Raw genomic sequence first — 25,285 nt, 5'->3', positions numbered from 1 at the left:
GGCTCTGCTTTAATACTTTTTTTTTTACTTTATATGGCAAGCCGATCCAGCTTACCATATAAATAAATAAAAAAAGTGTTAAAGTAGCTTCCGCCGGCGGCATCAGCACGCAGCGGCCGTTTAGATTACATTCCCAGCAGTCTGATGGCTGCATAGTGATGGGAGCAGCGTGAGGGGTGAAAGCTCCGCCCCCTCGCTATCAGACTGGTGCAGCACCGGATGTCAGGTCAGTGACATCCTGTCAGCATAGAGGAGAACAGTGTGCAGCTACCAGAGGACGGAAGTCAAGAGAAGTAGAAGGTGAGTAAACCAATGTATTTTTTTTACTGTATTATATTATCGTTTGTGTGTATGTAAGTGTGTCCCCCTATATGCCACTCTGCCTCCATAAATGCCTTATACCCCCCTATATGCCACTCTGTCCCATGATATATGCCTTTTAACCCCCTATATGCCAGAGTTGCATATAGGGGTATAAGGCATTTCTGGATGCAGAGTGACATATAGGGGGTCAAAAGGCATATCTGGAGGCAGACTGGCATAAAGGGGGTTAAAAGACATTTCATGGGGCAAAGGAGCATATAGGAGGGTATAAAGCATATCGGGGAGGCAGAGTGGCATATAGGGGGCATAAGGCTTTTCTGGAGGCAGAGTGCCCCATGATATGCCTTTTAACCCCCTTCATGCCACTCTGCCTCCAGAAATGCCTTATACCCCCCCTATATGCCACTCTGTCCCATGATATGCCTTTTAACCCCCTATATGGCAGAGTGGCATATAGGGGGTTAGAAGGCATATCATGGGACAGAGTGGCATATAGGGGTATAAGGCATTTCTGGATGCAGTGACATATAGGGGGTCAAAAGGCATATCTGGAGGTAGAGTGGCAAAAAGGGGGTTAAAAGGCATATCACGGGGCAGAGGGGCATATAGGAGGGTTGAGGCATATCAGGGAGGCAGAGTGGCATATAGTGGGGTATAAGGCTTTTCTGGAGGCAGAGTGCCCCATGATATGCCTTTTAACCCCCTTTATGCCACTCTGCCTCCAGAATGCCTTATACCCCCTATATGCCACTCTGTCCCATGATATGCCTTTTAACCCGCTATATGGCAGAGTGGCATATAGGGGGTTAGAAGGCATATCATGGGACAGAGTGGCATATAGGGGGTATAAGGCATTTCTGGAGGCAGAGTGGCATATAGGGGGTTAGAAGGCATATCAGGGGGGCAGAGTGGCAAGCCTGGGGGCAGAGGTGCATAACTCGGGGGTAGGTTGTCAAATGAAAGGAAATAAAAACCAAACATGTCTCAATCATAGCTTTTATTAAATATGGAAAAAAATAGTCTACATGAATTAATAAAGAAATAAAAGTTTCTTACCAGAATATCGTGAAGAATAATGTGATCAGTGTTTTGTTCCACTGAATAAAATGGAACTTTTTCATCTAAAAATGTTCGCAGTAGCAAATGTTTTGATCCCATTATGTGTAATGTATTTAATTTATTAGGGCCTTTTAACACTTTTGCTTTCTGGCATTTTAATACAAATAATGAGATAAAAAGAATGGCGAATAGTGTGACTCGGGTGTGTATAAGGGGTGCGTGTGGGTATAAGAGCCTGACCGTGAGATAAACTATATGGGGCTGGTCTCCAAATTTTTCCAGGGCTGCTTTTCAGTCCCAGTCCGGCCCTGTTAGGAAGCCTCACCTGACGGCTCCTGGCTTTGCTACCGTGCCTGGCTGAGGAAACCAGGTGACAGCTGCAACCCAAGATAAATACTCTCACTCTTGTATAGTTGGGGGAAAATAATAATAATAATAATAAATAAATAAATAAAAATATATATATACACACACACACACACAATAGTGTAGGTTGTGTCAACAAGATAAAAATGAGGGTATATTGTAGATAGTTGGTACAATATAAAAAAAGAAAATACCGTATTTGCTCAATTATAAGACGTCCCTGATTATAAGACGACCCCCCAAAATCTGAATATTAATTTATGAAAAAAGAAAAAGCCTGAATATAAGACGACCCTATAGGAAAAGAGTTTTACCAGTAAATATTAATTCATGTAAACTATGTGAACAATTGTTTGTTAATAAAAGCTATGATTGAGAAAAATATTTTGTTTTTATTTCCTTTTTTTTCAACCTGCCCCCCCAGTTATGCACATCTGCCCCCTGGCTTGCCACTCTGCCCCCTGGCTTGCCACTCTGCCCCAGAAATGCCTTATACCCCAATATGCCACTGTGCCCCATGGTATGCCTTTTAACCCTCTAAATGCTACTGTGCCCCATGATAAGCCTTTTAACCCCCTATATGCCAACTGTGCCCCATGATATGCCTTTTGACCCCCTATGTGCCACTCTGCCTCCAGAATTGCCTTATACCCCTATATGCCACTCTGGCATTTAGGGGGTTAAAAGGCATATTATGGGGCAGAGTGGCATATAGGGAGGTATAAGGCATTTCAGGAGGCAGAGTGGTGTATAGAGGGTTAAAAGGCATTTCTGGAGACAGAGTGGCATTAAGGGGGTTAAAAGGCATTTCACAGAGCACTCTGCCTCCAGAAATGCCTTATGCCCCCCCATTTAACACTCCCTCCCCCTCCCTCCTCCAAACTTACCGGTGCTTCAGAGTCCACGGTGCTCTACACGCTGCCCAGACTAAGCACCGGGGACTCTGCAGGTGCCCTGCATCTGAGCCCCTGGTGCTTAGTCGGGGCAGCGTGTAGAGCACCGTGGACTCAGAAGCACCGGTAGGTTGGGGGGGCATAAGACAGGAGGATCCAGGTCCCCTGCATCTGAGTCCCCGGTGCTTAGTCCGGGCAGCATGTAGAGCTGTCTGCTGCAGCGGAAGTTGTCTATGCGAATCGCGTAGAGCTCTACACGCTGCCCGGACTAAGCACCGGGGACTCAGAAGCGCCGGTAAGTTGGAGGGGGGGGGCAGGAGGAGCCAGGTCCCCTGCATCACTGTGGGGGATCTGGATCTTAGTCTCATAGTCAGACCTATTTGAGGTCTGATTATAAGACGACCCCGATTATAAGACGAGGGGTATTTTTCAGAACATTTGCTCTGGAAAAAACCTCGTCTTATGATCGAGCAAATACGGTATAAGAAAATATACATAAATAGTGCATAAACCACACTTTACTTTCCCTTTTATCTTGTTGAAACTACCTACACCATTGTAGACATTCAAGACTACTAGGAATGATGTGTCTTATGTTGCTTGTATATATGTATATGCTGGCACTAGTCCTTGAGGGCATATACTTGAATAACATTTAGGGGTAAAAAGAGTAATTAGTGGGGCGTGTCCTGCCGCTCTGCGAGATGGCTGCTTGAGCCACGAGCTCCGTTGACCCACTGCCTTTTCTGCCCGCGAATCGGTCTTCATCCTCACGATGGGCAAGCACTCGCGCCCCTCAAGTACCCCTAAAGCCTCCCAGACCAAGGAGCGGACCGCTCCCGCCTCGGTGAAGGCTTTTTTTCATAATATTCATGAAGCGCACTCCCGCGACTCCATGTTGCGGCCTTCGCCGCCGGACAGTCCACGCAGCGCAATTTCGGAGGACCAGTTGGAAGATAATCTTCCTGCCTCGCACCCGCGCTCCCGTCAACTTGATGCCTCTACGCGGCAACCCTCTCTTCACGACCTGCCGACGAAGGCGGATCTTGTTGCCATCATCACCGAGACGCATGCTCCTCTCCGGGCTGACCTTCTGGAGATAAAACGCGATCTACAACAGATCGGTGAGCGTGTGGCAACGCTAGAGCAAGACAATACCAGTACCCGCACTACAGTGGATGCTCTTTCGGATCAACTCAAGTTACAGGCTACTGCTATTTCCTCTCTGCTATCAAAGGTAGAAGATTTAGATAACCGTGGCAGACGCTCTAATTTAAGGGTTCGGGGCCTACCTGAGTCTGTTCCTCCTGCGGATCTGGTGACTGTCATTCGCTCCATCTTTAACAACCTGCTCTCCAGACCGGATGATGCGGAACTTCAATTTGACCGAATTCATCGTGCTCTTCGGCCCAGATTGCCTGACACTCAGCCGCCGCGTGACATTGTCTGTTGCCTCCGGGACTACACCGTGAAGGAGGCCATTTTGGCGGCCTCCCGCAAGGTGAGTGCGCTGGACTGGGAAGGCCACGCGATACAACTCTTCCCTGATCTGTCCCCGGTCACTTTGCAGTGCAGGAGGGTGCTGCGGCCTGTCACCACAGCTTTGAGAGAGGCTATGATTCCCTACCAGTGGGGGTTCCCTTTCTCCCTTATCATACGGAAAGGCTCTGATCGGCACATCATCCGACATGTTTCTGACGTCCCTGTGGTGTTGGATCTTTTGGGACTTCCCAACATCGAGGTCCCGGATTGGGAATACTCCTGCGCTGTACCGGCGAAATTGTCGCTTCCAGACCTGGCATGGTCCTCCAGACCGCAGCGTAAACGTCGCCCTAAGGGTCCTGTGCAGCCCGACACTTGAAGACATAGGGTGCGCGCCACCACTTTATCTACAAGCAACACGGACTTTATCTACTGCTCTGACTTCTGGATAAACTTTTTTGTATGCTTTCATGCATATTACATGTATCCCTGCAGGCAGTCCCAACACGTTATACTTACTTTATGTACAAGGCGCACGCTCTGTTACCTGTGATGCTTCCTTTGTGTGCTAGCTACTCTGCTGGCGGTCAGCTCTATCAGTTTTTATTTGTTCTACTTTATCTCATTGGCCTGTAAACTATGTAACCTTACGCCCTACACCTTACACATTCTTGGCATTATGGATCTGCCTGTTTTTGGCGGTTTCGCCTCACAATACACCATGTTGCTCATGTATGTGGGTTTGGGCCCCGTCGTCTTTGTGCCGTGGTTGTTACTTACCGATTTGCTATGTTTTTTGTTTTTCTATACTTCTTGGGAGGTTCTTTATCCCGGGAAGTTACGTTTTACTTTTGGCAGTGGGTCTCAAGCCCGTGTTGGTCTCTGTGGTATGTACGCTTTGTGCAATATACGTACTTGTCATTCTTACTGCATGTTTCTACGTGCAAGCCCTCTGAGCCGGCCAGCCAGACCCTTAGTGGTCCTGGTACTTGGCTTGTCCCGTTCCTCGGGTTCGATGGCTCTCCTGTTTCGACCTCAGTTACTCCCTTGGTCGAGCCTTGACTGGTTCCTTGGGGGCACATTTGTTTTATTCTGTTTGTATTGTTTTTCATATGTTTGTTTTTGTTGTTTTGACGCGTGCCACTTACCCGCCGTCTCCTTGCTCTCTCCAGGTGTTCTCCATGCGCCCTAACGCCATACAATTGACCACTCTCAATGTCCGGGGGCTTAACAAGCCGGAGCAACGCTCTAAGTTGTTCCATTTCCTACATACTACCAAGACTAAGATAGCTTTCCTACAGGAAACGCACTTCAAAACGGGTAGTGAACCGAGATTTTTCTCTAAACATTTTCCCAATATTTTCCTCTCTAGCTCTCATGAATCCAAATCGAAAGGTGTCGCAATTCTTTTGCATAAGTCTCTCCCCTTTCAACACCTGGACACCTGGAGGGATGAGGAGGGGAGGTGCGTTTTTGTTAAGGGAAATGTTGCTACGTATAAATTTACACTGGCTTGTGTATACGCTCCCAACCGTAATCAGACCAGTTTCCTTATTTCCGCTTTGCACAGATTGGCTGATTTTCAGGAAGGGATTACTGTCCTAGGGGGGGATTTTAATATGGTATTGGACCCTAGGATTGATAGTTCCTCAGGTACATCGCATATCCCTTACTCCCGCATCGCCAGGGTTAAGCATCTACTTCACAGTTTACAATTGGCTGACGCGTGGAGAACACAACACCCATCCACCAGGGATTTTACATATTTTTCTCCTACACACACTAGATACACTAGAATTGATTCGCTTTTTCTCTCTCACTATTATCTGCCAATGCTCACCACTTCTAACATTGGAACTTCCATACTGGGTGACCATTCCCCTGTTCACATTGAATTGTCTCTTGCTGACCTCCCCCCTAAAGTTTGGGCTTGGAGGCTTAATGAATCCCTCCTTTCCACACCCGCTCACGTTCGGATTTTGAGTAAAGAGCTTACGCATTATTTTGCTGAGAATACCGCACCGCACCTCTCCTTTTCCACGATATGGGAAGCCCACAAAACAGTGATTAGGGGACACCTCATTAAAATGGGTGCTAACCTTAAAAAATTGGCTCTGGGCGAAATTTTGCACCTGACGTACCAAATAGCAGAGTTAGAAAGATCTCATAAGCTCACCCTTGCACCGCACGTTTTAACTCAGCTTACTGTCCTGAGGGACAGACTGGCCAACCTCACCAATACTCGTGCTAAAAGGCAATTCCTGTTGACCCGTAGTTGTTTTTATGAGTTTGGCGATAAAGCCGGTAAATTACTGGCTAGGGCCCTACGTGCTAAACGAGCGTCCACTTTTGTTCCTAAAATACGAGACCGGGATGGCAGGATCCACTTCTCTACGCCCAAGATAGCGGCTTGTTTTCAGGAGTACTACCATTCTCTGTATAATCTGCCATCTGCTTCAGGTCCTTTCCCCTCCTCCAACCCTACTTTACAATCTTACCTGGATAAACATTTGGGAGTGCGTCTGCGAGTGGCAGACTCTGCCCTTTTGGAGGCCCCTATTACGTTGGGGGAAGTGCGGGACGCAGTCACCTCTTTACCCAATGGAAAATGCCCTGGCCCTGATGGGCTCACGAAGTCCTACTATGTCAAATTCCTTAACATCTTGGGTCCCCACTTGGTTACGCTATTTAATGGACTCGCCAAGGGAGACCATTTTGACCCACACACTAACACGGCGCATATAGCCGTGATTCCTAAACCCGGAAAAGATGGAGAACAATGTGGTAGCTACCGCCCTATCTCGCTCTTAAATACTGATATTAAACTCCTGGCCAAGATCTTGGCCTTCCGCCTCAAGCCTTTTGTCCCATCTCTAGTGCACCTAGATCAGGTGGGCTTTGTCCCGGGGCGTGAGGCACGGGACAATACGATACGGGTGTTGAATGTGTTGTCACATGCACATCGGACCAACATGCCCATGGCCCTTGTCTCTACAGATGCGGAGAAGGCATTTGATAGGGTGGCCTGGCCTTATCTTTTTCAGGTGCTCCGGCACATGGGCCTGGGCCCAGTGTTTAGGGGCTGGATTGAGTCCTTATATTATAATCCCACTGCCAGAATTTCGGTAAATGGATTTCTCTCTCAGCCAGTCACCTTGTCGAACGGCACCAGACAGGGATGCCCCTTATCCCCGCTTCTCTTTATTCTGGGTATGGAACCTTTAGCTAATGCTATTAGAAGCAACCCTTCTATTAAAGGCATATCCATTGCCAACAAAGAACATAAGCTCTCGTTGTTTGCGGATGACATGTTGTGTCTTCTGTCTGACCCGTGTAACTCTCTGCCTCACGTACTTACTGAATTAGATACCTTTCAGAAATTTTCCAATTACAAGATCAATATGGATAAATCTGAAATCCTAGGGGTTAATGTATCTGCCCACGCTAAATTGGCCCTGTGCCGTCGCTTCCCCTTTCGGTGGTGCGACACTTTTATCAAATACCTTGGTTTAAAGATTCCGAGTGATCTTTCTTTGCTATATGATTTGAATTACTTACCTTTGCTCCATCAGGTCTCCGTGGACCTGAGTAAATGGGCGTTCCCGCATGTGTCCTGGTTTGGGAGGGTGTCAGTACTAAAAATGAATATTTTGCCCAGGTTTTTGTATGTGTTCCAAACCCTCCCCATTTTTCTCCCACGCTCTTATTTTCGGACTTGCCAGCGAGCTTTTATTAAGTATATTTGGGCCTCGGGCTCCTCCCGTTTAGCTTTTACCCATCTTACACGTCCCAAGTTGAGTGGGGGTTTGGGGGTTCCAGACCTGGAGCTATACTATCATGCGGCTCATCTCCGCAGGGTGGTAGAATGGTCGGAGCTTGCGCCCAAGCAGTGGATTGCTCTTGAGAACGCTGCATTGCCGTCCCCTATCTCTACATATCCTTGGCTACCAGACCCGCGTGGGCGTGGTTCCCCTGTTCGGCACATTACTATTTCCCCTACAATTAGAATACTTAGGAAATATATGGCTTTAAAGATCCTGACCTCCTCCCCCTCTCCACTGTACCCCCTGTCCGGAAACCCGGCGTTTCAACCGGGGTGTGGGTCTGGCGGGGTGTCCAGACTGTCTCCCTCACCATCTGGTATATTACGCATCCACCATGTTGTTTCGGCTGATGGTGTTTTGCCCCTGCGACAGCTGTTACGCTCGTCCGCTATTCTACCCCGGGACTCTTTTCTTTACGCGCAGCTTGTTCATTTCGTGACTTCGCTTCCTCGTGACACGAATTATCGCAGATCCTTAACGGAGTTTGAGTCGCTATGCGCGTCAGATGGGGAACCAGCTCATTTAATGTCACTGTTATACTCCATCCTCCTGAAACCGAGGGCGGCGGCTAAACCCTACTTTATCGCTATGTGGGAGGCGGATCTTCCTAGCCTCTCCACTGCGGAAGTTTGGGATCAAATCATTCACTTGGTCCATAAAGGGGCTATAGCTAGTAGGATACAGGAAGTTTCCTACAAACTTCTAGTCAGGTGGTACCGGGTTCCGCGTGACTTGCACCGCTTTCTACCACAGGCTCCTGACCTCTGCTGGAGGTGTCTGGCGGGACCTGGTACTTTCCTACACATCTGGTGGGAGTGCACTCTCGTCAAGCCTTACTGGGCCATAATTGAGCGGGTTGTGCGGGAGATTGGGGACCCGGATTATATTTTAACGCCAGAGGCTGCTATACTACACCACACTGATCTCTCCCTAGCCCAATATAAGAACTCGGTAACGTTTCACATTTTGAGTGCTGCAAAGGCGGTCATCCCTCGCTTCTGGAGGCAACAATGCGTCCCTCCCATTCAGGCATGGCTTAATAGGATGCAATACATCTCCTATATGGAGGAATTGGTTTGGGCTTCTAGGGGCAGGTCTCCTCAGTTTGAGCGCAGATGGTTTTGGTGGAAACGATTGGTCACTTCTCCCGAGTTTTCTCGTATCTTGGGCCTCTCTACATGAGTGAAGGGGCCTCTCGTGCCAGGTGTGGATTGGGACTCCTTGTCTCGCCTTGATTGTTAGCCCCACTCACACCATTCATTGATCTTCCATCACGCATCAATATATTTGGAGCATTGTAATTGGCGGTTTTTTGGTATGCGTCTTATTTTATTTTATTTTATTTTGTTTCTTTTATTATATTTGTTTGTTTCGTTTGTTATCTTTTGTTTGGAGTATTATGCTCACTGGTCTTCTACTCCTAGATTGTATAATTTGTCATCCTGCCATATGATATGATATATTCCACTGCTGAGCTTCCATTACGGACGGATTGCATACACTAATCCTTTTACTGGGATTGGTGTTCTTTATGCTGTTTCGCCTTTACACTATGTGATTTGCGTACATTGTGTCTTATGTTCCTGTGGGCCTTGCCTTCTATGCTTGCGGCATACTGTCACCTGGATGCTCTGCTTGTCCTACTATTCATTTGACTGTTTTTGTGCATTTATTACTTGTGCTTACCTGTATGTGGAATTTGTTATCATCTGTACCATCAATAAACGGAGTTAGTTCAAAAAAAAAAAGAGTAATTAGTTGAAAATTAAAAAGAGAAAACAGAAGATGAATTTGCAAACGAGGGTAGAAAGAGGAGAGGACAAGAAATGCTGCTTTGTTACTCACCCAGGTACCGGCTTCTCTCATGAAATTGGAACATTGGTCCTCCTTCTAGGAGCTTCAAGTTGAAAAATACCCCATTGTGAGGTTGAAACGTTGTTTCTGTCTTCCTCTGTTCCTGGAGCCTTTATTTATTTTGATCTACTGGGGAGCTAGCTCTTCCTGGCACAGTTAAGCACCTGAGTGTCTTTGGAGTGTGCAGATTCCTCATTCTGGTTAAACACTAGTGTCAGACCAGGGTAACCCCAGGGACGCTGCCCGTGTGGTTACCTGTCACGTTCTGCCCAGGCTGCGGAGCTGCATGTCTTTTGTTTCCCTGTCTTGCTGTGATCCATTTCTAGATTTCTGTATGTTCTGTCCTGAACCTCTGATTCCTTGATTCCAGTCTTGCTCTTTGCTTCAGCTTCCTTTATAAGGTGTGCCCCAACCGTGCGTTCTGTTTGTTTCAGTCTGCAATCTACAAGTATGTCTCTTTGATATGTGTCTGGATTTTATGTTTGGCTCATGTTTAGTTCCTCTGTAGGCAGGCTGTAGCGTTAGGACCCACCGTCATTGGAGTACTTTGGTGTAGTGGTGGGCTAAGCATACTATGGCCATAAGATGTGATGGAATCTCCAATAGTTATCATATAGTCTTAGGCTAGTCCTGTTTGGTCCTGTGGTTTCTTTGTATTTATGTGTCGCCTGGTCAGTCTTGTCAGCTCTGTGCCTTGTTGTCCTGCCCTGTCTTGTATCCCCAGCAGAGGGGTGTCCTGTCTTGTATCCCTGGTAGAGGGGTGTCTGTCTTGTATCCCCGGTAGAGGGGTGTCCTGTCTTGTATCCCCGGTAGAGGGGTGTCCTGTCTTGTATCCCCGGTAGAGGGGTGTCCTGTCTTGTATCCCCGGTAGAGGGGTGTCCTGTCTTGTATCCCCGGTAGAGGGGTGTCCTGTCTTGTATCCCCGGTAGAGGGGTGTCCTGTCTTGTATCCCCGGTAGAGGGGTGTCCTGTCTTGTATCCCCGGTAGAGGGGTGTCCTGTCCTGTTCGTGTCGGATCTTGAGTATTCCTTGTCTTGTTCCCTGTTGTGCCCTGTATTATGTGTATCTTGTCTGGTTATGGTTCTTGCTTGGTCTCCCTGACCCTTGTTCGCTATGTTTCTCCTGTACTCTGCTTAGCTTCCCTACTTCCATACTCTCAGCCTGCAGCATCCTGCACATGATTCCAGTGCTATGTCTCATGCCTGCTCCAGGGTATCTCCAAGTTCTGCTCTGTTCTGTCATCATCTGCTGCTATGTCAGGGCGCTGGTATGTGGCTGCGCAACCCTAGATACCCACCGGGAGAGTGCTGTCGCCCTGCACCAGGCCCTGTCCAACTCCGCTACTGCACCGTAACTCCTGCACACAATCTTTGGGTGCTCTGGGTCTTTACAGTCGTCTGTATGGACCTGGTTCGTGACATTACCCCAGCACCAAGCCCCCTCATAGGGGCTGGTGGACTACCTACCACAAGAGCAGACCAAACCGGGACCCGCCAGCTGAAAATAAAACAGCATGCTTACAGGGAGGGAAGGGTGGGACGCTCTAAAAGCTGAGATATCAAAAGGGTGTAAACCCTGCAAAACCTGTCTTATAAAGGCTCCCACTTCCCCTCGGCTGGCTCCACCTAAAACCCCACAAACCCATACCCCCTAGAACCACCTCAAACCAGATAAGACAGGATATGCCCTGGTCCCGTTGGCCTATGCCACTAAAGCTCCTCGCCGTTACTGGAGCATAGGTTAGTACACACACCTACGCTTAGGAGCATGAATTCATATGCTCCCAGTACTATTCAAATTTGTAGAGACACCACAAATTCTTCTTTAAAGTATATGTGCATAAAAGCCTGGAATATTCTAAGCATGTAGATGTGTGTTGTATAGATAAAACTGTGATCCACTTATCTGGTTTAAGCATGTGTGGTTTTTTTTTTCAGATACAAGGTGCTATTATAATGTCAAGTATAGTAGAAGTTTTCATTGGGCTTACTGGCTTACCAGGAGCACTGCTCAATTATATTGGACCTCTTACTGTTGCACCAACAATATCTTTAATTGGTCTATCTGTATTTGAAGCTGCTGGACAAAGAGTAGGATCCCACTGGGGCATATCAATCATGTATGTATTTTCATTTATTAGAAAATTCTATCTTTTTGTGCTTTATATTTTAATAAAACTAATTACTCATTACAATTTTTCAAGTTTAAAAAATAAAGTATTCAAACAGATATATGATTGATAATTGTTATGGAAATCATATTTCTAGGACTCTAGTATTGATAATACTGTTTGCACAGTACCTTCGAAACAAAACAATCATCTTTCCTGGATACCAGTACGGAAAAGGACTGAGGGCATATAAAATACAAATTTTCAAGATGTTTCCGGTAAGACAAAATATGTCTATTTTTGACCCACTTTTTTTCTACTTTCTTCTTCATTCTGCAGCACTTTCAAAATACTAGGCATGGTCAATATTTCCTTTCACTCATTACTTCAAATTAACCTTTTCATGAAAAACATATTTATTAGAATGGCATGAAATAGAGAAGCATATGTTTGAGATTATGCAAATCTCTTCTGTTTTGCCAACTAATCATGCTATGTATCTACTTTCTTCTGCAAAAGCAGCTTCTAAACCAAATATATATTTAGATTTTATGCAGACTAACTCTGTTAACACCCCAAAATAACAGATTAATAAAACAACTTGAGTGAGGTAGCGTCAACATCAATGGTGACAACACAGGGATAATCATTAACATTGTTCTTTATTAAAGTCAGCTATGGATACATTTTGGCCATGGTGCAGTCTGCTTTCACCTTCCGCACAGTGACAGCAATGTCAAAATAACTTTAATTACCATATATAACATAATATGACAATGCACGTGGCATACCACGTGAACACATGCAAACCTTGTAATAACAAAAAACTATAAATCCAGAAACGGCTACTATAAGCCAACACTTTTAACTGCACCAGTAGCGAACCCTCCACACCAGGCCCGACCCCGCACCACTGGGCTACCCGCAAGACGGCTACCTACATGAGCCTGCAGGACCACAAATGGCCTCTCCTTGCCTGGTCTGTTTTCAAACGCATCCTTTTCAAGCGCCAGATCGGAAAACTGAGACCACCATGAACCCTTCTGTTAGGACTGACCAACTAAACACTCGTGTTTAAAATGGCAGATAGTACCGCACCTGCTCTGCCCCTCATTAAACCTCCGACAGTAACCCTTTGGCATCCCAGCAGGCGACCTGGAGGCTGCTGCACCTGAAAAGGGCTGCGAATGAGGTATACCTGGAGCCATAACCCAAAACCACAGAAGCCCCTGTCTATATGCCATTCTCTGCCTAAACTGTTTGTCAATTTGTAACCAGGACTGCCCCCCAAATGTATGATACTCTTCCCCAATACTGTCTAGGTAGCAAAAGAGACCTGAACAATGTTTAGGCACTTTTTGGCCCATTACACTAGCCAAAATAACAAACACTTGTAAACCAGTCTGAGAGTGTCCGTGGAATTAATCTATACCTCCTCTTTTCCTCATGCTTTTTTTTGCTGATTTCCCCTTTAGAAGGCCAGTCCAGGTTAAACATTATAAAAATATTGATAAAAGTATTTAAATGGCACAAAAAAATAAAAGTATTCCATTTTTCATTCAATGGCAATAGAAAAATGGCCACTGGGTGCATAGGGCTTATATATGCTGTTAAAAAATGCTTATTAGTCACAATACACAAGGCTGTTTAAAACTGCCATGCAACCAGGCACATACTAGCCATCTGGCCCACTAGGCCACTGTCCAAATGTCCCCAATATTTACCCTTATTTCCACTCCTGCAGCAGATGCTGTCCTGCAGTGTGCAACTGCATGTTGCAGGAATTTTAAAACATAAATTGTGGCTACGTGTATCCAGTTGCCTTAAGGTGCCAGGGCCACTGAGTCATCCCCAGTCCATGCCAACATGGGTGCCCTCTTACCTGTATTTCATTCCTATTCCCAGCTACAAGACCTTATAAATTTATATGCATACCTGGGAACTCTCCGGGATTGCCGGGTGAGCGATGCTCCTCTGGTTCTCCGGGTCAATATCCGAATCCTCCGGGCTCTTGACACGCCTCACTCCCTGCCCATTTTTCCTTTAAATGGGAGTGTCAGCACGAACGCCCCCCCCCCCCCGATGTCAGTGTGCAGTCCTGGCCGCGTCCCACAAGGGAAGGCTCCGGGTAGCCAGAGCCCAGAAGTTCCCAGGTATGCTTATATGCCTAAAACTGTAATGTCAAAAGGTACAGAGCTATGTATGTGTTAAAGGTATTAGGGAAGTAAAAACTAATAACACACATACAGTATATAATTGTAATATAAAGATGATTAGTAAAACATTGATAGTTTTCAGTTTTATAAGCAAAAATATGTTTTTATGCTGTCTCTTTGAAACATAATTAAAGCATGTTTTAGCAATTATGTACATTTATATGTCATGGGAAGTTAATCTATAGTAAATATTTTTTTTTTTAGATAATAATGGCTGTTATGGTGATGTGGCTTCTGTGTTATATTTTAACCCTAAGCGGTGTATTTCCAAAAGATAGTAAAACATATGGCTATGGTGCAAGAACTGATGCAAGGGGTTCAATCATGCCCAGTTCTCCTTGGTTCCGCTTTCCATATCCATGTAAGTACTAAATTATATGTGCAAGGGATCTTGTATAAATTGGTCATTATTGTTGTTAGACAATGTAACCAGGGCGGTTCTGGTTTATGTCCTTCTCTGTGTATTTAAAAACATGGGGGCTGTTGCAAGAAAACAAAACAAGTCTACTATGATGTGTGTGTGTGTGTGTGTATGTATATATATATGTAGTAGAAGTATTATTAAACAGTCATCTACAGACACCAGACAAGCCAGAAGGCCTGTTTTCCCCTCAGAAATCTCATGGTGCTGCCACAACCACAAGGGATTCTGGGTAGGTGCATGCAAATAAGGTTAACAATTATCACCTTTGCCTCTATATCCACTTTATACATGGATCCCTTGAAAGTAATTGCCAGCTGTACAAGACCAAATGGACCAAATACTATAGTCGACTATGGAGCGGAGCTCGAACTCCTCATGGTTGTCAACAATTACCGAACGGGGACGAGGAGCAGCTGTAGTGAAACGATCAGTGGTTTCAACAGCGAGACATGGAACACATTGTGGATGTGCATGTTGGAAGGAAGATCCAGGGCATAGGCCACAGGGTTTACCCGTCGGAGGATACGGAAAGGCCTGGGAGGGCACCCGGAGGTGGAGATTTCTAGAGGATAACCAGACCCTCTCCCCGACCTGATAGGAAGGTGCGGGTAGGCGTTTACGATTAGCCTGGAGCTCCTGACACTGTTGTGAGCGTCGTAGTACCTCCAGGACCTGCACCCATGTGGAACGGATCTGCTGGAGATGATCCTCTAGTGCCGGAATCTCCTGGGAAGTGAAATTGTTGGGGATCATGGATGGCTGATACCTATAATTTACCATGAAAGGGGGTTACCGGGTGGAGGTCGAGACAGCACTATTATGAGCAAATTCCGCCCAGGGTAGCAGATCCGACCAGTTACTCTGGTGGTCCGAGATATAGCACCGCAGGAATTGCTTCAAGGCCTGATTGGCCCTTTCCGCAGCCCCATTCAATTGTGGGTGGTAGGCCGAGGAGAAGGAGAGTTGGATACATGGGTTTCAAGATCAAAAACAACATGGGTTTTCCTCAGGAAGATCATGCCAAACAAATCTTATTGATTTTTTTGATTGGGTGACTAAAGTAATTGATCAAGGTGGTGCAGTAGGCCTTTGACACTGTCCCACATAGAAGACTTATAAATAAACTGCAATCTCTGGGTTTAGATCCCAATGTTGTTGAATGGATTAAGGAGTGGCTGAGTGACAGACAACAGAGGGTTGTAGTCAATGGTGTATATTCAGAACAAGGTCTTGTTACCAGTGGGATACCTCAGGGATCTGTACTTGGACCCATTCTCTTTAATATCTTTATTAGTGATATTGCAAATGGTCTTGATGGAAAAGTATGTTGATTTGCTGACGACACAAAAAGTTGCAACAGGGTTGATGTTCCTGGAGGAAGAAGCCAAATGGCAAACGATCTAGGTAAACTGGAAAAATGGTCAGAGCTGTGGCAATTGGCATTTAATGTAGATAAATGCAAAGTAATGCACCTGAGGCATAAAAACCCAAGGGCAGAGTATAGAATATTTGATACTGTCCTACCCTCAATGTGTGAGGAAAGGGATTTAGGGGAAATTATTTCTGAGGATTTAAAGGTAGGCAGACAATGCAGTAGAGCAGCAGGTAATGCTAGCAGAATGCTTGGTTGTATAGCGAAAGGTATTAGCAGTAGAAAGAGGGAAGTGCTCGTGCCGTGGTACAGATCACTGGTGAGACCTCACTTGGAGTATTGTGTACAGTACTGGAGACCGTATCTCCAGAAGGATATAGAAATGTTGGAGAAAGTGCAGAGAAGGGCTACTAAAATGGTTTATGGATTACAAGATAAACCTTTACCAGGACAGGTTAAAGGATCTTAACCTATATAGCCTGGAAAAAAGACGGGACAGGGGGTATATGATAGAAACATTTAAATACTTAAAGGGAATCAACAAGGTAAAGGAAGATAGTTTATTTAAAAGGAGAAATACTACCACAACAAGAGGACACAACCATAAACTAGAGGGGCAAAGGTTTAATGGTAACATCAGAAAATATTACTTTACAGAAAGGGTAGTGGACTGGCATGGAATAGCCTTCCAGCAGAAGTGGTAGATGTTAATACAGTAAAGTCATTTAAGCAAGCATGGGATAGGCATAAGGCCAAGCTAGATATAGGATAAGGGCAAGTACTAAAGGAAAGTACTCAGACGTTGGGCTGACTGGATGGGCCTACTGGTTCTTATCTGCCGTCACTTTCTATGTTTCTATGTAGTTGCACACAGAAGGCCTTCCAAAATCTCGAGGCAAACTGGCTGCCCCGGTCAGAAACTATGACTTTGGGAACCCCGTCTAGCCGATAGATCTCCTTGATAAAAACCGTAGCCAATTCCTTAGCGGAAGGGAGCTTTTTGAATGGTATGCAGTGTATCATTTTCAAAAAACCGGTCGACAACCATGAGGATAACTGTGTTACTGTTAGACAGCGGAAGGTCGACTATGAAATCCATGGCAAGGTGTGATAATGGCCTCTCACCATTAGGTATGGGTTGGAGAAGGCCCACTGGAAGGTGACGGGGTGATTTAGTCTGCGCGCAGACTGGACAAGCCGCTACGAAGTCAACAATATCTTTGTTAATTCCTGGCCACCAGAAGAGACGGGAAACCGACCAGAGAAGTTGGTTCCTCCCGGGATGACCTGCTGACTTCGTATTATGATAGGTGGAAAGTAACGTGGTACGCAGGTTGACAGGTACAAAACATCGCCCTGAGGGGGTTTCAGCAGGTGCATCTACTTGAGCGGCCCGTATTCTGTCCCCGAGGGGAGATGTTATGCTGGTACGTATGGTAGCCAGTACTCGGTCTGGGGGAATAATCGGACTAGGAGGACACTCTTCTTTAGCTTTCGAGAACTGTCTAGAGAGGGCATCGGCCCAGACATTTTTGGTCCCCGGCAGGTACGAGACCACATAATTAAAACAGGATAAAAATAATGCCCAACGGGCCTGCCTCGGAGTTAAGCGTTTAGCCTTGGACAGGTAGGTGAGGTTTTTATGATCTGTGAGAATCAAGATTGGTACGGAAGTTCCCTCGAGCAAATTCTTTGAGAGCGAGTATTATCGCCAGCAACTCACGGTCGCCAATTTCATAGTTGCATTCCGCAGCACATAGCTTCTTGGAGAAGTACCCACATGGGTGCAACTGGCTCTCAGGAGTAGGACGTTGAGACAGGATGGCGCCTACCCCGTCTCAGACGCATTGACCTCAAGAATGAGTGGAAGTTCGGGTTTCGGGTGTACCAAAACAGGAGCTGCGGCAAAAGCGGCCTTCAATGACTCAAAAGCTTTGATGGCCCCTGGGGACCAGAGAGAGGCATTACCGTCTTTCTTGGTCATGTCCGTAAGAGGTTTAACAATAGAGGAAAAATTCTGAATGAATTTCCTGTAATAGTTAGCGAAGCCGAGGAACCGTTGAAGGGAGTGGAGACCTACCGATCGTGGCCACTCGAGAACAGACGAGAGTTTTTCAGGATCCATAGCGAAAACGACCTCTGAAATTACGTACCCCAGAAAGGTGACCTGTTTGCGGTGGAACTCGCACTTCTCCAATTTGCAAAAGAGATTATTCTCTCATGGCCCTCCCTTATCCTTACTAAATTATACGCCCCTCACAGGTCGAGCTTTGTAAACACCTTGGACCCTTTCAAGCGATCGAATAACTCGATAATGAGTGGAATCGGGTAGGCATTTTTAACCGTGATACGGTTGAGCCTCCTGTAATCTATACAGGGTCTCAGTTCGCCGCTCTTCTTTTTCACAGCAGGGGAGGAGGATTTACGGATGAAGCCCCGGGACAGCGCATCCGCAATGTACTCCTCCATGGCCTTATTCTCTGCGACAGATAACGGGTAGACTCGACCTCGAGGGGGTATGGCACCAGGTTGCAGCTCAATGGCACAATCGTACGGGCGGTGAGGTGGAAGCTCACCAGCCCGGCCCTTATTGAATACATCTTGAAACTCTTGATACTCCTCAGGCAACAAAGAGACCAGAGAAGTGGTTAGCAACTTCACCACTATCCCTAGCCATGTCTTGGAACAATTAGGCGACCATGCCAAGACTTCGGCCCTTACCCAATCAAACACAGGATTATGTTTGCGCAACCACGGATATCCTAAGACTACAGGATAATGAGGAGAGTGTATCACCTGAAATTGTATAATTTCATGATGGAGAGCCCCCAACAGCCATAGATAAAGGAGCGGTTTCATGGGTGACCTGCGGTGGCTGTAACGGCCTGCCATCGATCGCCTCAATGGCAAGTGGAGCAGTCCGAAACTGCAACGGGATAGAGTGCTTCTGGGCAAAGGTACTGTCAATAAAAATAAAAAGACTCGCTGCCCCCGAGTCAATGAGTGCCTCTGAAATGATGGAAATCTTGCCCCAAGTGAGACCCACGGAGACTAGAGGTTTATCCTTCTGGATATCTGGGGACGCCGAGACTCCACCTAAGGACTGACCCCCGGGATCTCCCCGGACGTGTAGGGCAAGTTCGCAACAGGTGCCCTGCTTTACCACAGTAAAGACAGAGACCCTCCCTCCTCCTAAAGGCTCTCTCCTCAACTGAAAGACGGGTAAATCCAAGCTGCATGGGTTCCACATCGCCCGAAGAGTCGAGATCAGGAGGCATGGGAGGAGAGGGAGACACAGGTGGGGATGAAAAGCTTGGGGCTAAACGTATAGGAGGCCTCCGCAGGAGCTCCCGGAAGGATGGTCTCTCACAGATTCGTGAGTCAATAAGGATGCAAAAAGAGACCAATTCCTCCAAATCACTGGGAAGGTCCCGGGCCGCGATCCCATCCTTAAGTATATCCGAGAGCCCATTAGAGAAAGCAGCCATGAGAGCCTCATTATTCCAACCAACCTCAGCGGCCAGGGTACGAAACTCAATAGCATAGTCTGAAACCGTCTTTGTACCCTGCCGAATGGACATTAGTCGTTTGGCAGCCGAAGTGGAGCGAGTCGGTACATCAAATACCCTTTTAAGAGACGCAACAAACTCAGGGTAATTGTGTACTACAGGTTTCTGTGACTCCCAAAGGGGATTCACCCATGCCAAGGCCCTGTCTGAGAGTAAAGAAATCACAAAGCCCACCTTACTCCTGTCAGACGGAAAAGCCTGAGGTACCATCTCCAAAAAAGCCTGAGGTAACCTCGGCATAAATTAGGGTCGCCCCCATAACGCTGGGGAAGCGGGGCGGACCCTGTCAAGCCTCTAGCAGCATTAAAATCACCAGTGGCAGACGAAGCTGAAGCAGCAGCAGGTATAGAGGCAGCCTGTGCCGTGGCGACCTGAGATGGTGGAGCCAAATGCGCAGTACGGAGCAACAAGGTCTGGAGAGCTAACGCAAATTGGTCCATACGCTGGTCTACCTGGTCCAGCCTGGTAAAAACATGGTGGATTGCCTGCGCCCTCTGGGTTCATGGCCCTTGTGTAATGTTAGGGACCAGGAACCAGACAGACACGAAACGTAAAATGCAATCACCTTTATTGTAATAACAATAGCGAACAAAGCCAAATCGTGATCCAAGAGCATATACCAAAAGACAAGCCGGGGTCAGGAACCAAGACGGGTACTCAGACAAGCCGGGGTCAGGAATATGGAGATCAGCGAAGTCAGGATGAAGCCAGGAATCAGGAGCGACGTCAGAGAAAGCCAGGTCATGCACAGGAATTCAGGAACACAGAGATGGAAACAACACAAGGGCAAGGAGGAAGTGAAGTGTAGCTGCTTAAATAGCCAAAAGGGTCTGGCTGTGGGCTGGACAATGGGTTGAGTCACAGGAGCGACAGGAGTGTAGCCATGGCAACCCAGCCAGGCTGTAATAGCTTCCAGCAATGCAGCAGAAAGGCAGCTAGACCATAACACCTTGTCACTCAATAATTCCCTCTTCAAATGTGTAAAATATAAACTATTCTAATTTTTCTTATGGTTCTTGTTAATTGGCCTTTAGCTAATCAATGGTAACTTGTGCTATGTAAGTTTTCATCATGTTTTTTTCTGTAAACATTCAATCAATTGTTTTTTTCTAAGATATGTAACTGTGTTATACAAATGTTCTACTTATTTGTAAGTTTTAAAATTATTATTCGTTTCTTCTAGGTCAATGGGGAGTACCTACAGTAACAATTGCTGGAGTATTAGGAATGTTTAGTGCTACACTGGCTGGTATCGTTGAATCCATGGGTGATTACTATGCCTGTGCTCGATTATCAGGAGCCCCTCCGCCACCTGTTCACGCTATTAATAGGTATTTCTTAACTATATCTTGAATTTGTATATAGCGGTGACTGCCCAGATTTAGCATGCCTGGGGTGCGAATCCTCCAGGTCGTGGGAGCGGGGTCCTGAAACACTCCACTCCCCACCTATTTCCCCCTTAAATGGGAGAGCTCTGGAAAGTCGGAGCCTAAAGGCTCACAGGTATGTGGATGAGACATAACACAGAGCCCAATATAAATGTTGCTGGGATCTATAATATAAAAAATAACAAAAAGTAATTACATGCAAAAAAAGTTCATATGTAGATTAATGTCAACTAACTAGGAGGGTACACCAGGGATCAAAGAAATAATATGCCTTTTTGTTCATGACACGAACATCTGAAAGACAGTGGGTAGTGCAGGGGAAATAAGCTAAATGACAAATTTGTGTACGTTTACAAGAGTGTTATAAATACAGTTAAAATAACTCACTTGGGCAATTAAAATCCAGTTATTCTCACTGCAACAACAGGATAAGAGCATGGATGAGCTAAAGGTTTGTGAAGCATGGGTGCAGTATTTCTACAGCCCCCCTGTAACTAAAACCATACATTTATACATACACACACACACTCATCTCCCTCTTATCTCTCACACCACTAAACCAAGGCTCACTTACCTCATGTAGAACCCTGTCTTCGTTTCAGGTCCCACTCTCTGTGTAAGCCTTACTACCACAGGGTCATGTAAGTTATTTAGGCCAAGGCAAAGGTGGAAATCTAAAAGGGATGGCAAGCCAACCTAAAGTGCACTGCTCACAAGATCTGTGTTATTCTTTTACAAACAGGGAAAAGAAGAAATGTCGGCGTGCTAAGCTAGTCACAGGCTCAAATAATACAAATGTATAATACGAGGCCTACCAAACAGGTGTAAGCATGCTGCAAAAACAGTGTATTGGCTGTACAATGTATACAAAAAACAAAAACTGTCTGCGCTTCTTACCCTAATAAAGTTGGCAACAAATATATAAACATAATATAAATGAGAGGGTTTGGTTATATGAATTGGCCAAAGCATAATTAAGCTCACCCGCCACGTCAAGGCACACTCTCAATAGGGTGAGAACCTACTCTCACCTCCTACATAGTGGGCACACAAAGCCAAACTTACTGCTACCAAAACCTTATTAATGTGTTGGGGGAGGGGCAATTAAGCCTCCTCCCTATTAACCCCTGGACAGCAAGCTGCAACCAGACTGATGAGGAGCCAACAACCTCAAATATGTGCAAACAGGGAAAAGAAGAAATGTCGGTGCGCTAAACTAGTCACAGGCTCAAATAATACAAATGTATAATACGAGGCCTACCAAACAGGTGTAAGCATGCTGCAAAAACAGTGTATTGGCTGTACAATGTATACAAAAAACAAAAACGGTCTGCGCTTCTTTTATAAGTCTGACACTAACCCCCTTTGCACTGACTAGCTCCAGTCAAACTTTTGTAAGCAAAAGCCTTTGTAAGCAAACATTTAGTTAGGTTAAGGTGGCAAATTCACAGTCCTATAAAGGCAAACTTTGTTATTTCAGCGTGTATATACCTGTGTCATTACAAGTGTGCACTTTCTTCTGTGTGAATGTGTCTGTCTGTGAATTCTAAACATTTGTCTATACATATATATGCTTGATCCAACATATGTGTGCTCACAACAGACATAAACATATATCAATATGTTTTCAGTATGTATCCATCTTTGTTTTTTTTTTTGCTTCATTTTCTTTATTTTAAACAAACGACAACATATAATATGAATATGTATTTTATCTAGGGGAATATGTTTAGAAGGAATATGCTGTGTTATTGCTGGATTGCTTGGAACTGGAAATGGATCTACTTCTTCAAGTCCAAATATAGGCATTTTAGGAATTACAAAGGTAACGAAATTAGAGTATTTATTACAACTTTGGAAAAAAATTTGAAACTATCATGAAAATTATAATTGATATTTTCATGAAAATAAATAGAACATCGCAGAAACAATTATAACCATAATTATTAAAAAGAGATGCATCATTTTTAACAATCTTTCTTTTACTCCTTTATGAGAAGGGTTATTACATCTGGTTTATCATTATAATTTTGGTATATCCTACATATATGTGATAAAAAATTACTTTATATATACACCATATGACTCTAGGCAAATGTTAACCCTCTTTCTTCCATCCATTGGTCTCAAATTTCCTATTGAACTTCTTCTACGCATTTATTTCTTGTTTCCATGGACACTGGACAAACGAATGGGATTACGGAAGATGGGAAGACGGATACGGACTCATGTCTTTGAATACGAAGAAAATCCCCCCCCAAAAAAAACTTAGTTGAAATGACTATTTTGGCCGCAGTTTTCTATAATCTTGCCCTCTGCATCTACACTGATATCAAATACACTTCAACCACATAATCTACAAAAACCTTCTTATCTCCCATTTCCCAACATAATCTAAACCAGAGCTGCACAACTCCAGTCCTTGAGAGCCACAAACAGACCAGGAATTCTATGAATCAGATCCTGAAGATGACCGTATGCATTGGAGAGAAGCATAAAGAGATGCTTGGTTTCAATCTGGTCCAATCTCCTTTATTCCCTTTAATCCTTGTACTTCCCTGGCTTAAACATCACAACCCCGCCATAAATTGGGCTACAGAACGTATCACTTTTACATCTTCCCACTGTAAAGAACACTGTTTTTCCACACTTTTGTTTTCACCCTTCTGTTGTATATACTTCTCCTCTCTCAAACCAATACCACCAATTGATATGCGTGGAGAATAATCCGTTCTGCGTTGTGTATTAATGATAAATGTAATACCCTTGTTACCTCCTCCAAGAACTACATATAACCGTATCCCCTTTTCCAGATAATATATATGTCTAGTTCTACTAAGGTTTTCTACCTGATATTACAATAAAACAGCCAACCCAAGATTCTTACCAGAGAGAGAGCTTTAATTAGAATCTACCCAGATTAATGTTACAGCAAAGACAAAACCAAAATTACAGTGATATACAGATGACAATCATTCATACCACTCACAAACATCCCATCTATCTAATATCTGCTGCTAAGTGTGTATGCTGTGTGGGTGATGTGCCAAAGGTGAGACTCACCAATCCAGTCTCCTTCTATGTGTTTCTACAATGTCTTTTTAAGGGATTTCTCTATTGATGTGTAAATGAGGTCCCTGTCCTCTGTTCCCAAGACCCCACCGTGTGATGTTATTGACTTGCTATGTTTCCCATGCCTATCTCCAGGTGATGCATTTCCTTCCTTCTCTACATAGTATGCAGGTGTGATATCTTCTTACAGCTGTCTTTCCTGTTACTTCCCCCCTAAGTGGCTTGCAGCTATCATACATACATATATACACATAAACTTAATCAAGCACATATTAATTACAGATATACATACTTTGTATTTACCCCAACACCTTCATGCCACATCCTCTGAGATCCCTGCGATACCAATACCCTACCAAGCTTTCAGTCAAGTTTTCGACAAACAAGAAGCTAATAAACTACCCCCACCTACTCCCTGGGGCCCCCATACCATTTGGCCGCATATACCCCTCTCTGAACCCGACACTAAAGACTTACATTGAGGAGAATTTAAGAAATGGATTCATCAGACCATCCACTTCTCCTTCCGGAGCTTGCATATTTTTCGTTGGGAAGAAGGACGGAGGTTTTCATTCATGTGTGGATTACAGGGAACTCAACAAGGTTACTATCAAAAATAAGTACTCTGACTTTAATTTCAGAATTAATGGACAGACTTAGAGACGCACAAATAAACACCAAACTAGACTATCATTTGGTATGGTTGACGGAAGGACATGAATGGTAAATGGCTTTCAGATCACGGCTCTGCAATGCCCCTGCCACTTTTCAACAATGTGTTCCGGGATATGTTGGGTTTATTCGTAGTGGTTTATCAGCCATCTTGTACTGCCCGTTTGTGTGAAGTTTGTGGGCTTTTCAAACTTCTATAGGAAATTCAAGGCTTTTCCAGGCTCATTGCTCCCATCATCCAGTTAACTAAGAAACATGTACCTTTTGTTTGATCTCCTCAAGCACAGCAAGCTTTTGATGAACTATACTCGTCCTACCTGACCCTAAAAAAAAATTTTGGGTGGAGGTAGATGCCTCAGAGACAGAGCCAGGTGCTATCCTGTCTCAACGACAAGATGATGGAGAGACACTTTATCGTGTGTCTTACAGCGTGGGGGACAGAGAACTATTGGCCATAAAGTTGGCACTAGAGGAATGGCTGGAAGGGGCTAACCATCTGGTTACTGTTTTTACTGACCACAAGAACTTGGAGTATCTGCAAGGAGCTCATCGTCTATGTCCTAGACAAGCCAGATGGGCTCTGTTTTTCACTTGCTTTACATTGCACATAACTCTGGGCCGACATAACTGTAGACTTTATCGTAGAACTCCCATCCTCCCA

General features: G+C 45.1%; 1 protein-coding gene across 1 annotated transcript in view; it reads left to right on the top strand.

Annotated features, from left to right (window-relative positions):
- The window catches only part of LOC149275917 (solute carrier family 23 member 1-like), a 155,718-nt gene that overhangs the window by 88,286 nt on the left and 42,147 nt on the right, over positions 1-25,285 (top strand). Inside the window, exons 7-11 of the mRNA XM_089504144.1 lie at positions 11,739-11,920; positions 12,069-12,189; positions 14,332-14,488; positions 20,676-20,823; positions 22,600-22,705. Coding sequence (XP_089360270.1) covers positions 11,739-11,920; positions 12,069-12,189; positions 14,332-14,488; positions 20,676-20,823; positions 22,600-22,705 — 714 coding nt within the window. The remainder of the gene's footprint in view (positions 1-11,738; positions 11,921-12,068; positions 12,190-14,331; positions 14,489-20,675; positions 20,824-22,599; positions 22,706-25,285) is intronic.

Source organism: Sceloporus occidentalis, unplaced genomic scaffold (assembly GCF_023333645.1).
Source record: "Sceloporus occidentalis isolate IW3139 unplaced genomic scaffold, rSceOcc1.0.p SCAF_257, whole genome shotgun sequence".
Taxonomy (NCBI): Eukaryota; Metazoa; Chordata; class Lepidosauria; order Squamata; family Phrynosomatidae; genus Sceloporus; species Sceloporus occidentalis.
The sequence above is the reverse complement of the archived record's forward strand: the minus strand, read 5'-3'. Positions and strand labels throughout refer to the sequence as shown.